A 13,502-nucleotide genomic window follows, 5' to 3' on the forward strand; every position below is an offset into this window, starting at 1 on the left:
TGCTGCAGGAAACCTCAGGGTCCAGAGCCCTGGAGGTGGCCCCATTTGAGAAGCCCATTGCCCGGACAGACAGAAGCTGTGTTTGTTACTACACATTCTTTTTTTTTTTTTTTTTTTTTTTTTTTTTTTTNCCAACTGAGACACCCAGGTGCCCCTGTACATTCTTGTTTGATTCTCATAGTGACTCTACAAATGTCTATGTGGACTACCGCCCCCAATTTACAGGTGGGGAAACTGAGGCTTAGTGACATAAGGTAACTGGCCCGTGCTCACATGGTCCCTTAGTAATACAGCCAAGACTCCATACCAAGGTTCAAAGTCCATGTTCTTTTCACTTTCCCAACTCTGCCTCCACATTACACCTTCCAGGGCCTCTGGGACTATAAATAGTGGGGAGGCGCGATGTCATGTGTGAGACCGGCCAGGTCTGTAGCACAAGGACACGAACATCTCCCAGCCTGAGCCCCAGTATCCCCCAGGCCCCAACAGAACTCCGGTCCAGACAGGACGCAGCTTATCGCTAGCCTCTCTCATGGTTATATTTAGCTCTGGACCTCAAAGACAAAGACATGCGCCAGCCCCCAAGACACTGCACACCCCGAGGCCAGGCCCACCACGGTACATAGAAAGAGAAGGGTGTTTGCCTCAGCCTTTTCATATGTGGTGTCAGCCACCTCCAGTGGGGGCTTCTCGCGACATAACGCTTAAAAGCCTATGAGACCTTGTTCTTCTTGCTCCCTGAGGGCGGAGCCACAGCTGCTTGGCCAATCTATTTGTAACAGGCAGCAGGGTCTGCAATACACTGCACACGACTATTGCTTAATAACCGTTTGCTGAATGAACAAATAAATGATCTAAGTTCATACGTCCTAGACATTGGACACCAAAACCAGGACACAAATTCCCAGCAGGACACCTTATAATCCAAATGCATTTCATTCTATTAAATACAATCAAGTTTATTCAAGAAATGGACAGGAGTTTTCCTTATCCTCCTTCTCCCCACTTTTCCTTCCACCAGATCTGGCATTAAGGCCGCAGCAGGAGGAGAGAAAGGAGGACCAAATCCTGAAGGCTGGCCTCCAAGCGCCCCGTGTGTCGGCCATAAGCACTGCTGTCACGACTCCTGGAGTCCCTGTGTCCCTGCAGGTGTCTCGATGACACCTTGCTCTGCTCGCCCTGTGCAAGCCCGCCGCCTGTGGAAACCTGGGGGACTGCATCTCCATCCAAGCCACGGAACAACCGGAGCAGACCACGGAGGCGTGGGCTGGTTTGCCAGGGCCTGGTAGCACGGACAGATCTTGACACTGGACCTTAAAGGGCAAAAGCTGGTAATTCCCCATCTTACAAAAATGGGAAGAGCCGCTTTTTTACAATATAGAGGACCGTCGCAAGGAAAAGGGCCAGGGCAAGGAGAATGAGGAGTTTGTCCGTCAGCTCTCGGCGGTTATATTTTGTGATAAGCTTCCGTCCCAACTGGATAGTCCCTGACATGGACTTAAACTCTTCATTTGCATCCAGGATAGTCCGTGAAGAATTGGCTGAAACGAAAGAGGGGGGAAGGGAAGCCTGACTCAGAGACTGTAGAGTACCAAACCGAAGACCTTGCCCTGCTGGCCGGCTCACACTAACGCTGCTCTCTGTAGCGAGTTCCCGTGAGCCAGAAGCAGAGATGTGAGCAGGGACAGAGGAGCAAAGAATAAGGCTGCTACAAAGGAAGCACCCCTCTGGGCCCCAGGCGGCTCAGAGTGATGCGGCTTGTTCATGTACAATGTCACAGGGCCAGGACTAGGTGCTCTCCAACGTGAACGTCACCAGGGAAAAAAGCAGAAGCGAGTTCCTTTCCTGACCGCCAACCTCAGTTTTCTGAAGCAGGGAGGGCCACTGAGAAGAACCACCAGTCCCCAAACGAACCTGGGTGACTGTGGCCAGGCACTGTACAGGTCTGTATGGGGGCAGAGGCTGGGAGTCACCGAGATCGTCCGCCCGAGGCGTGCCCTGCCAGCAGCCCTGCCAGTCACATCTGCTCTCTGGGGGATCAGAAAAGTTGGGCTGGGCCCTGCCCCAAGCCCTCACGCACACCAGCCCTTCAGTCCTGGGATGCTGCTGTAGCTTTAAAGACGACACGCCTGTGCTCTGGCCACTATGAAATCTAAGGGGAGGGATGTGTCCCTGAAGGCTCATGGTGTCCAGGAGTCAAATTTACTTCTGAGTATAGGTATCTGGGCCTGACACTTGAGGGTACAGGCCAAGCTGGCAAGATTCTCCCACAAAGCCTGACAAGGCATCATCAAAACATCCACAGAACAAAACATGCTGTTCAGGGGGAAAGTGAGGTGTGAAAGAGCACATGTGAAAGTTTCCATTTGTGTAAGAGGGAAAAGGATAAACAATATTTAACTTGCTTGCTCCTGACATTCTTGGAAGATCTCAGAAGGACATCAAAGAAAGTGGTAACAGCGGCTGCCCTTGGGGAGGAGGGCTGGTGTCTAACAGGCGTCAAGAGGAGGTCAGGAAAGAGGGCTATCGTTTTCTCTCTTGTACTGCGGGTTGTGCGGTCCAGCACGGCAGCCCCCGGACACAGGTGGCACCTGTGGCACATGTGAAACACGGCTACACCAAACTGAGATGTCCCTAAGTGTCAAATGCACACGTGAGTTCAAAGACTCCGCATGAAAAAAAAAAAAGGTAAAGCATCAATAATTTTTCATATTCATCACACACTGAAATGGTGATATTTGATGTGGAATGGGTTAAATAAATTCAAAGGTTTCTTTTTACCTTTTTAAATGTGCGTCCTGGAAAATTTAAAGTTACGTGTGTGGCTCACATTGTGTTTGTTCGACAGCGCTGGCCTAGAGGTTTCTCCTTAATTGTGTAATGTATATTACCTTTTCACAAAATTAAAAGTTAATAAGTAAGTAAACGGAATTACCAGAGGAAACAGAGAAGCGTTTATATACAGATAGATGAGGGGCGAAAATAAACACTTAGATATCAGAAATCCCTCCTGAAATGGCCTGCTGCCATTCAAAAAACCTAAGTAAGAGCTTGTTCAGAAAAGAAATCTAATAGACCTTGCTTTTAAAACATTATATTATAGGGAGTTTTAAAGCATCACCGAAGTAGATAGAATAGGATCATGAAATGCCCTGTGCCCATCACCCATCCCCACTAACTCCCTGGCACTAACTCTTGTACCCATACTACTGCTCCACTCAATTCCAGCAAATTCCAGACATTATATCCCTAATATGCTTTAAAACAAAACAAAACAAAACAGTAGTCCTATCAGACTTTTAAATCAAGCTGAATTTGTGAGCTACAAGGAAAGGATTAAGAACTGCTTTCTTCTGGGGCGCCTGGGTGGCTCAGTCGGCTAAGCGTCTGACTTGGGCTCAGGTCATGATCTCACAGTCTGTGAGTTCAAGCCCCTCATGGAGCTCTATGCTGACCGCTCAGAGCCCAGAGCCCGCTTCAGATTCTGTGTCTCCCTTTCTCTCTGGCCCCCACTCCCCACTTGCACTGTCTCTCTCTCTCTCAAAAATAAACACACTTTTAAAAAATGAAAAGAATTGCATTCTTTTTTTCTTCAACAGCTTTCTCTTCTTGTAGGAGAGAATGGGCCCCAGAACAGCCCTGAACACTCCAGAGGCCATCAGCATCTCCACACTCTTCTCACCACTTAACTACATTATCTGTTCCTGGTATGTGTGTGTGCCCCGTCACCTGCACCAAATCAGAAAAGCCCTCCACTCCGAGGCCAGGCGGCCCCCCTTTTTGCATGTTCTCCAAGGCCTCTACCAAGGCTTGAGCCTCATGTAGAGGAGGTAACCGGCTGGTTCTGAGCCTAAATACCCAGATAAGTTTCAAACAGAGGGAATGACCTTGGGGACAAGCTGCTTGCTTTCCTTGTGCTTCTGCCTGTCTGAATAGTGCACTGAAAAAGAAAGTAGCTCAACATTACAGATACTGTTTAGGGGTGATAATGGCATTGTGCTCTGGTTTTGTTTGTTTTTTGTTTCAAGAGTCTGTAATCTTTCAGAGAGACACACTGAGATATTTATAGATGATGTCTGTGATTTGCTTCAAAATAATCCAGATGAGGGCACGGAAGGGTGGAGCTGAAACAAGACTAGCCAAGAGCAGACAGCTGCTGAAGCTGGGGGACGGGTCCGTTGGACCTGTGCACCATTCTCTCTACTTCTGTCTCTTTGTGACATCTGCCAAGAGTGTTTCAGAGTAAACACTCCCTTCTGTTTTCCTATATGGAGGACCCTGAAGAGGGCCAATTCTCTTCTGCATTACAAGCGCGGCCCTACGGGCAAGCTGTTGGGAGAGAACCAGATGCTCCAACAGCTTCTTCTTCTATGGCCTCTGACTGTATCTTTTAAAGGGAGCTCACAGTGAAAATAACACTGGAGAGTAGAACTGTAAGTGGGGGACCCAGCAGCCTCATCAGCAGCCAATACACTAAACATCTCCCTAGGCAATGATTCCCGAGCCTCCCTGGCCACATGGGTCCACCGAACTCCAGATAAAGAAATACACGGGGCGCCTGGGTGGCTTAGTCGGTTAAGCGTCCGACTTTCGCTTANCCTGGAAGTGCTTCTGCTGGGGAAACACTTTGACAGTAGTGTGCAGATCTTCTAGTACGACTACAAAAACCAAAATGAGAAATAAGAGCAACACATCCCACTTTGGGCAAGACCACGCTGTCAAAAAGAAGTAAGAAGCCACAAGCATTAGCAAGCTTCGGGACTGGAGTGGGGGACAGAGATGGAAGAGCCTGGTGGCAGGGGCCAAGGCAAGGGCTCTGGAGCTGGAGTCTCTGGAAGGAGCTTCTAACTCCAGATCTGGCTTTACCTAGCATCTGCATGGCTTCCTCGCTCTGCTGCACCTGCTGGGACATCATCCTGCTGATCCCCACGAGGCTCTCCGTAATGGCACTGGACGTCTGGGCCAGGCTCTCTTTGGTGGTCTTCCTAAAAGTCCAGAGTGGGAGGAGGAATGTCAAACAAAGGCTGGCTGCAAGAAAACCCCATCTTCAAATGAGATCCTGTTTGTTTTGTTTTTATTTATCAAAATACCATATATACTTCAGTATCGATGATCACAGTCAATGCCACCAAGGACGTGCTGAAGACTGCTAGTAGGAACGCAAACCGGTTGCTTCTGCGGAAGCAATCTGGCCATACATATCGGGACCCTTAGAAACGTTCCCATCTTTTGCCCAATCATCTCATCCTGGGAATCTCTCCAAAGGAAATATCCAAAATGTGGATGAGGCCTTATGTCCTAAGACGTGCCCTTGTGTATTATTTACAATACTGACAAACTAGAAATGTAAACACACACAGATAGGGGATTAGTTAATACAAGGGAATACTATGTGCTCTCAAAACTTTGTCTAAACAGTTTTCTGAAACAACAGGCAAGTCTTTGTGCGATACAACGTGAAGAAGAGCAAGATACTAAATCTTATATGTGGTACAATTTTTGACTTTGTAAAAAAATAAAAAAAATTTATAACATGATTATAGCTTATTTTCATTTTATAATCAATATTTTTCTTTATTCTACCAATTTATTACAAGTAAGCATGTATTTGTTTCACACTTTAAAAAATATTACCTATGTGATAAAATTACCAGTTTTATGTGGAAAACAAGAAGGGGTGGCCTACAGTGGGTTTTGCACCTTGTCGATTGCCGTCTATTCTATCATCAGGGCTCAGAAAGACAAAAAGATAGATACCTTTGCCTTAAGAGGTCTCCTCCCTGGAGAAGTTCTGCTTTCTCTAGATTGTCGATGGCAATTTTGCAGGTGAGATTAGCCTTCCTCCATGAGGTCTGATTGCTGGAATCAGAAGGGTCTCACGTGAGTTTCTGTCAGTCAGGTCAAGTCACAGCGAGTGAGCGACGGGGAGGACTGCCGAGGCCTGGCCCACAGAGCCCCCTCTACCTCCAGACACTTCCTCCTCTTGGCTGCCCCAGCAAAGGCCCCAACACCTCTGGTTTGGGCCTTGCATGCTGCCTGCCAGATGTCCCCTACTGCTCTACTGCCCAGTTCCTGTCTCTTCCCTCCAGGGCAGCCAGAGGGAGCAGTCTGGTCACAGCACTTCTGTGTTTACAGCCAGCAATGGCTTCAGAGTTCACACCCGCCTTGGGCACACAAGGCCCTGTTCTGTCAAGTCATCTAGAACACTTTATGGCTCTGTTTTGAGAACCGTGTCTTACTCATCTTTGGATCAGCAGAACCCAGAACAACAGTTTCTGGCACATCAGCCAATTAATGTGTGCGGGAGGAAGTAGAGAAATCACAGACAGTTTTCCCCAGTATTTCTTTTCTAAGTTTTTATTTAAAGTTCCAGTTAACACACAGTGTAATGTTAGTTTCAGGTGTACAATACAGTGGTTCAGCACTTTGGTTTTGCTCGATATTTCTTTAAGATCTGCTGTCCTTTACACACCCAGACCAATCGCAAACAGTACAAACACAATGTGTTAGCCGGGCCCAGCCTGGCATGATTTATTTACACTGTTCACCTGATCTCCCTTGTGAGCGACAACTCAAATTTGGTGACCAGCTCCCTGGGGTTGGCGGCGCAGCCTTTGTCACTGGACTATCAAAATGTTACCTGGGCTCCTTAGAGAACCAAACTCAAGCACTGGAACTCTTAGGCAGCTGGTGCCCATCAGTTATGCTAACCCCTGAGATAGTGACAAAGTCAAACAGGGGGCGCGTGAACTGACGGGGTGTTTATCTAATAGCACCTCTGTGCTTAACTCATGAAAACGGTTCTCTGCCACCTGCTGTGCCATTTCACACCTGATACTTAAAAAGAATCCATTATATTTTCAAACTGTTGGCACAGGAGTTCGGCTCGGCCGGCCCTGTGACACAGAGATGAGTGGGCCGTAGTGGCGGCCCTCAAGTGGCTCACATTTCTTCGGCAGAGAGACAGGCAAACAAATTATTTGCTGACCGGTGTGATAAGCATGATACCCCAGGCAAGCACAACTACTGTTTCAATATACGGCTGCCAAAGTATTCACTGACTGCCTTCTCTCCCTTCCCTTTACCTGGTGTAATTTACTACACTTATACAAAGGGTCCTCTTTACTCAGTGTTTACACTCTGGGTATCCCTGGGGGCCAAGGGGAGCGAATGCTGTCGTGACACAGAGTGATACTACTGAGCCAAGCACTTTAACGCCGGTCACCACTCACCCATCCCTCCCCACTTACGCCAGCCTCTACCATGCCCACATCTTTGTCACCCAGTCTTCTCCTGACTGCTGGGCAGTATAAACAAAGCTGCTCTCAGCAAGGATCATGCTGGAGAATTATCCAAATCAGAAGCAAAACCACAGACAAATACAGATCTGGCAGAGTCAGAGCAATTATCAAGGAGGAAGAGAACACCTAGGAGGACGATACCCAGCAGGGGCTTCAAAAGAGAGCGAGCTGCGTACCAGAGGACTGGGAGAGTTGACGGAGCCCTCCGAGATTTCTGCAACATCAATCCTCTGTATGACTATGATGCAAAAGTCAAACGTGAAGGCGGAGGTACGGTTTCATGGCATCAGACAATTTTGTTGAGTAGTTCCCTAACTCAATACCAAGAAAGAGCATGTACCTCCACTATAATAATCAAAGGTGAGCACACGAGCTATAATGATAACTCCATTTTATTTAATATAACATAACCTTAGTTACATCTTTTTGGTTTCATTTTTTAAGGTAAGGACCCATTCAAAACTTTCTAAATTTTGGTTCACCATAAGTAGGTTCATTTTCAGTGGATTTTTTCTGGTATCAATTATCCTTAAAGAAAAAGGACCCTGTATTACAAAAGCGACCATTTTTTGGTTTTGTTTTAAAAATATAAAATATAGTATAAGGCTAAATACGCTTTTGTAAAATATACACAATCTGACCTACCAATACCCCTGCCTGCCCCTGCTTGGAGAATTACGGGTCTAGAGAGGACACTCAGTCTGTGTATAAATGACACAATTAAACCATGAAGCCAGGTTTATGAGGCAAAGCTCTGCACAAGCCTCTGGCACAGCAAGTGGCGCAGCACAGGCCCCACCTACCTGAGCATCTGCTTTTTGTGATTCTCCACTTCCTGGAGCAGAACTTGCTTCTCTGACTCTTTGTCTTGCTCTTTAGCTGACTGCTCCAGCTCCTTTGGGGGAAAATAGCTCTATGTTAAAATGATTTTAAAAGCCGATATAAAAAACAAAGAGTACTTCTCTTTCTTGAGAGGTTATATGATAGCACCTAAGTAACTTCCTAAAAGAGAATGCTTAGGAATGCCAGGTGACATGTAGCAAACATCCTTCTAAATATACAGCTGAGTCTGCAAGAAAGCAAGGACAATCCCCAGGGCCCCAAGGTGAGAAGGAAACTTAAGAGCCAGAGATGTCAGCCTGTGAGTGAGGCTCAGCTGCCGTGGGATAGGACATTACTCCTGTAGTCTAGGCCATGCCTGAAAACAAAAGTGGTGGGGCGGGGGGGAGGATTAATAATTAGGAGCCCCTTGGTCCCACTTTGGGAGATCACGAAAATATCAAACTACTGTACGTGTCTTAATGCTTCTTCTCAATCTCTGTATCTATTTCATTATATACTGGTAGCAAACAGTTTGAAGGTCTTAAAGCCCACATAGGGACAGTGAAACAAAGTGTTGAGTTATCTGAGCTGGGAGCCACAAATCCAGCACCCATGAAGAGATATACCTCCAGTGAAATGAGGAACTAGGAAAGTGTCAACCAGCAGGGGAGACAGCAAAGGAGCTTGTCCTTTAAATGCTGTATGCGTTGGCTAGGAGGCTACAAAGAATCTCCTAAGAATTTAAAAGCATGGAGCTACCCTCAAGCTGATCCGGAGTTACAATTCATCCTCTCTGAATGGTCTGGGAAGCTCCATGAGGAGAAATTAACATAAAAAGTGCTCCCAGACTTTCAATCCCGGGGAGACATAGTAAAAGCCAATCCAAAGGCCTCTAAAAAGACCTGCCTTCAGCCCGGGCTGTACAAAAGTCCCAGAGATAAGGTGTGCTGAAGAGGACCACTCACAGTCCAGAACAACCAAACACCAGGAGACAAACGATCTGCCTTAGCGAGGGGCAGCAGACACAGCCACCAGCTGTCTGAAACCCCCCAAGAACTTCAGGTGATGGAAGTATCAAGCAGACTCTGAAGGAAGATGTCACAATACCTCAAGAATCAAATCCTATTCTTTGTTTACAGGTTAAAGCAAGTTCCAGTTCCACTGAAGCTACTGATGCTAACAACATCAATGTATTAGTCCATTTATACACTAATTTATTTATTTATATACTCATTTATGTACTAATTTGCAGGTGCGGGTCAGGAACACGCGTCTGTATCCACCAGTTTACTAGCTCAGAGATAACTTCCAAGTTAGGGTCCCAGCTATTGCTGAGGCAGAGGAAAAAAAACAATGTATAGGAAAAGTTTTGCAGATGTAGTCAGTTGATTACCTGCTTAATTATTTATTTAAAATCTAGATTCCCAGGGCATCTGGAGGGCTCAGTTGGTTGAGCATCTGACTTCGGCTCAGGTTATGATCTCACAGTTCGTGAGTTCAAGCCTGGCATCGGGCTCTGTGCTGACAGCTCAGAGCCTGGAGCCTGCTTCAGATTCTGTGTCTCCCTCTCTCTCTGCCCCTCCCTCACTCATGCTCTGTTTCCATCTCTCAAAAATAGAAAGAATTAAAAAAAATTTTTTTAAGTGCCGTTTAGTATCCCATCTTTTAGATGAGAAGTGGAAATAAGAAAAAATATATGTATATATTTTTAGTATTTGAGTAGATACACCAGGGAAAGATACATAAATAACAACTGTGGTTATCTGTGTGGAGGAGAGGAACAGAGAATAAGACTCATACATGAGACTTTTCACCAAGTATCCATATTCACACACACATGCACACATACATATGAAACATGCAAAAGTAACAGCCTTTTAAAACTAAAAATTAAATGATCAAATCAGTGCTAGAGATGGAGGCAGAAGAAAAAAAAAAAAGATCAGCTAGGTTCAGTGACATTGCTAAAATCCTAAAGTGACCTCTTATGACAAAAACTACTTCTTATTTTCAAAACTGCCCTTGAAAATCCCTTAGGAAGGCAACACCAGGACCCAGACATACTACTCCGCAGGTCTAAATTTTCTACCAGCTTTTTCTACCAGTCAGTTTTTCTACCAGCTTCGAAATAGACTACCTTCAGTTCAGCAACAACAGAGTTGTTGGCTGGCGTCTGGGGCCATGTCACAGGAAAAGCACAGATCTTTAAACTCTAGTTCCACGCGCTGAGACAAAGTACCCCAGCACCCACCCAGGGATGGGCAGATCCATGTGCCCGTCTTATTCTCTCTAGGGCACAGCAGCAGAAACGGGCTATGCAAACGGGTACGTCTCGCTCCAGTGGTGTTTGGCACATATACCATAGCTGGATTATCCAGGAGGGTTATAGCGCATGTGACGTGATCGGAGACCTCAGAAACAGGGAGGAAGAGGCGGGACAAAGAGCAGCATGAAATAAACCCCAAGAGACACTACTGATACATTCAAGAGTTCTTCACCTTTACCCTGAGAGCAAGTTAGTACAGTTACCCTCACTGTCTAAATGTCTACGGAAGACACTGGACAGCTCTTAAGCAGCGGTGACTGCCAGGACGGAGCCCCCTCAAGGCGACACGTGCTCCACATGTTACTTCTGCAGCCACTCACCTGTATCCTGTGCCGCAGTTGCTGAAACTTCTCTTTCACTTTAGTGTTCAGTTCAGTGAGTGCACTTAATGGTCCTGAACAATCTCGAATATCCTAGGAGACATTGAAAAGGTGAGGGGGCCTTTCTCAAGGCAACGAAGTGCAATGATACCATCCGTACAGTGAGAGGACTGGCTTAGACCACAACTGAGGCTGGCCTGCTGACTGTGATTCATCCTGATCTTTGCTGTTTCCCGTGGCAACACAAGCAAAAACATTCCCATTTACATTTCTCTCATGTCTCTTTAATTCTGAGCAGGTAATATGAAAGTATAAAAAGAAACACAGCTGCTCTGACTTATCAGTTCCTGAAGTTTAACAAACCAACCACCTGAGCAGTATAAAAACATGTCCAACAAGAATGGACATCCAAAAGTGACCCTCTAACTTTAGAACTTTCCAACTTGAAAATCAGGATGATCAATTCCTGGCATCCTAATGACAAGATTAACTCCAAACTGATTTTACAAACCATCTATTATAAATCACAGTGTTTATAGACATATTCAAGGGGGGCGGATTTAGAATTTGTTTCTGGATGTTCAAAATAATCACAGTTATTAGCTGTGTAACAAAAAGTCACTGAATTCTCTGTGCCTCAGTATCCTCATCACATTACCTACCACATAAACCACGTATGTATGTAAAGCACTTTGCAGAAGAGCTGGAACACAGTAAGAGTGCAGTCAATCTACCTATCATCAATCTTCCTCAGTGGCAACCATGAGAATCCAAATATAGTACAAAAGGGGCTGACACAATTTAGATTATGTGAAAAGGCAATTTCGTTTGTATGAATCCTACCTTTATTTTTCTAGAGTCAGCCCAGAAGTACTGCGGTGTGTATGGAGAGGAAGTGAAGTTGAAGAAGTTTAAATGTTTGCATCAAGTTTCCTCACTTGTTCCCCGCCTTACTCATTAAATCACACTTCCTTGCACCATGAGAAAGCACTAATCTGGTTTATCCTGAAGCTGGTTTCCATAGGGAACCCTACTTCCCTTCACTTTTTGCCACCGTTAGCAGCAAACTCTGAGTCTACCATCTAATGTTTAATAACACTTGTTGGAAATGGAAAAGACTTGCCTAAAACCTAGGTTTAAAACTCTTGGTTTCTTTTTGCTAATTTCAAGGAGTCATTTCTACATTCCTAACTCTTGACTGTGCCAACTGGCTCACTGCTCTGCGGTCTTCTACCCTTAAATAGCTTAAGGCAAAGCATCTCAATTACCCCATCAGTTAAAGGAAGTTTAGTAGCGACTCCCTTAGTCCCTCCTCTAGGCTGACTTTCCCCGTCCGGGTCGCAGCTCTGCCCAAATGCTTTCTCATCCAGGCCTTGGCATTTTACGCGATTTCCTCATTTACAGAGTCACAACTATGGGCTAGGTAACGTTCATTTCACCCGGTGCCTCCCATGTCCGGCGGCCTTTGGTGTCACCCAGCGGAGCGGGTCAGGAGGGGGCGGGGCCAATGGCCCTCAGGACGCCATCAACCGGTGGGGGAGGACGGCATCAGAAGGCGGAGCCACCCAAGATGACAGGTATGTTGTGTGGCGGTCCGGGTTGTGAAGTGCGAGGGGGAGGGACCAATGGGGGTCATAAAGAGTAAGCTTGGTCAGAGATGGGGGAGCATGGGAGTGTCCAGAAGAGGCCAGTCAACCGCAACTGGATGGAGGATCATGGCCAACGGTCAAGGAGACAGACCAAAAGAGGACTGCAAGGGAGTAGCCGGCCATGGGACGGGGCCAACGACCTCGGAGACTTGACCAAGTGGGGAAAGCTTGGGAGTGAGACCTCCGAGCTCACAGGAGGCCAACAGAGCCTCGGTTTAGGGCTGCTGGGGCCCGACGGGGGTCCCGGGAATTAGTACCTGGATAAGCGCCTTCACCTCCAGGTCAAATTTGACAATCTCTTGGTTACAGATACGGACGTGGACATCCTGGGGAGCCGCCATGTTGAGGACGCCGGCTACGGGGAGCGGCGGTGCCCAAATTTAAGCGCGTTTCCGCGTCGCCTTCCGTCGCTCCGGGTCTTGCGGCAGCGCCCCCTAGAGACCGGCCTGAGGCGAGCCAGGGTGGCGGCGGTGAGTCCTGGGGACTTTCCCTGAAGACACGCACGGAGGGAGTCAGCCTCTCCCCTTGGTGCTCTTCAGAAGAGGAAGAAGAGGGGGAATATCAAGGGCGTTTTCACAGCGGCCTCTCCACATCTATCTAAAAGCCATTCTAATGACTACATATGTTTTGCATAAAGGAAGGGAAAAAAGACTGGAAGGAAAGTATCTATTGGGATACTTTTGAGATACTCCCAACGCAATTGGGATCCTCCCAACACGTCTCTGGAGGGTGGAATTAACAATTTTTATAGCTCCTTAAATTTTAAACATGTGTATTTTTCATATGTCCTACAGTGAACATAAATTGTGGAGTAAATGAAAAAATGACAAGTGTTATTATTATTAATACTTTCAATGTTGGGATTCAAGGCGGGGCTCTTAGAGCACCTCCTGCTGGTCTGAGAGTTCTAAAATCACAACTGATCAAGACACCTCCAGCTTACAGCTCTTCCGTGGCTCCTGTAGTTCCCTTTTGTGTACAGTTGGATTTGTTAAGTTTACCTCACTGGAGTAGTTTTGATGGAAATAATAAAGAGCAGACCCTCAACAAATGGTGGCTCTTGGTTTTATTATTAAATAGTCCA

The 13,502-nt window shown here is 46.5% G+C and overlaps 1 protein-coding gene across 1 annotated transcript; it reads right to left on the reverse strand.

Annotated features, from left to right (window-relative positions):
- Window positions 1–914: 914 nt before the first annotated feature.
- On the reverse strand, window positions 915–12,786 carry BNIP1 (BCL2 interacting protein 1). The gene is made up of 6 exons (XM_077757303.1): window positions 12,676–12,786; window positions 10,770–10,862; window positions 8,105–8,196; window positions 5,758–5,859; window positions 4,867–4,985; window positions 915–1,541 (listed from the first exon to the last, which is right to left on the reverse strand). The coding sequence occupies exons 1-6, from the start codon at window positions 12,757–12,759 to the stop codon at window positions 1,345–1,347; spliced, it is 687 nt and encodes a 228-aa protein (XP_077613429.1). The 5' UTR covers window positions 12,760–12,786; the 3' UTR covers window positions 915–1,344.
- Between the last annotated feature and the right edge of the window lie 716 nt (window positions 12,787–13,502).

Source organism: Crocuta crocuta, unplaced genomic scaffold (assembly GCF_008692635.1).
Source record: "Crocuta crocuta isolate KB4526 unplaced genomic scaffold, BGI_CrCroc_1.0 scaffold131, whole genome shotgun sequence".
NCBI lineage: Eukaryota > Metazoa > Chordata > Mammalia > Carnivora > Hyaenidae > Crocuta > Crocuta crocuta.

What these genes read in the sequence shown, in the direction of transcription:
- BNIP1 (XM_077757303.1), bottom strand. Translation starts at nt 12,759, where the DNA reads ATGGCGGCTCCCCAGGATGTCCACGTCCGTATCTGTAACCAAGAGATT. An exon ending in AGGTGAAGGCGCTTATCCAG is followed by an intron (nt 10,863 to 12,675) that starts GTACTAATTCCC and finishes AATGTCTCCTAG; the next exon opens with GATATTCGAGATTGTTCAGG. An exon ending in GGAAGCCATGCAGATGCTAG is followed by an intron (nt 1,542 to 4,866) that starts GTAAAGCCAGAT and finishes CTTTCGTTTCAG; the next exon opens with CCAATTCTTCACGGACTATC.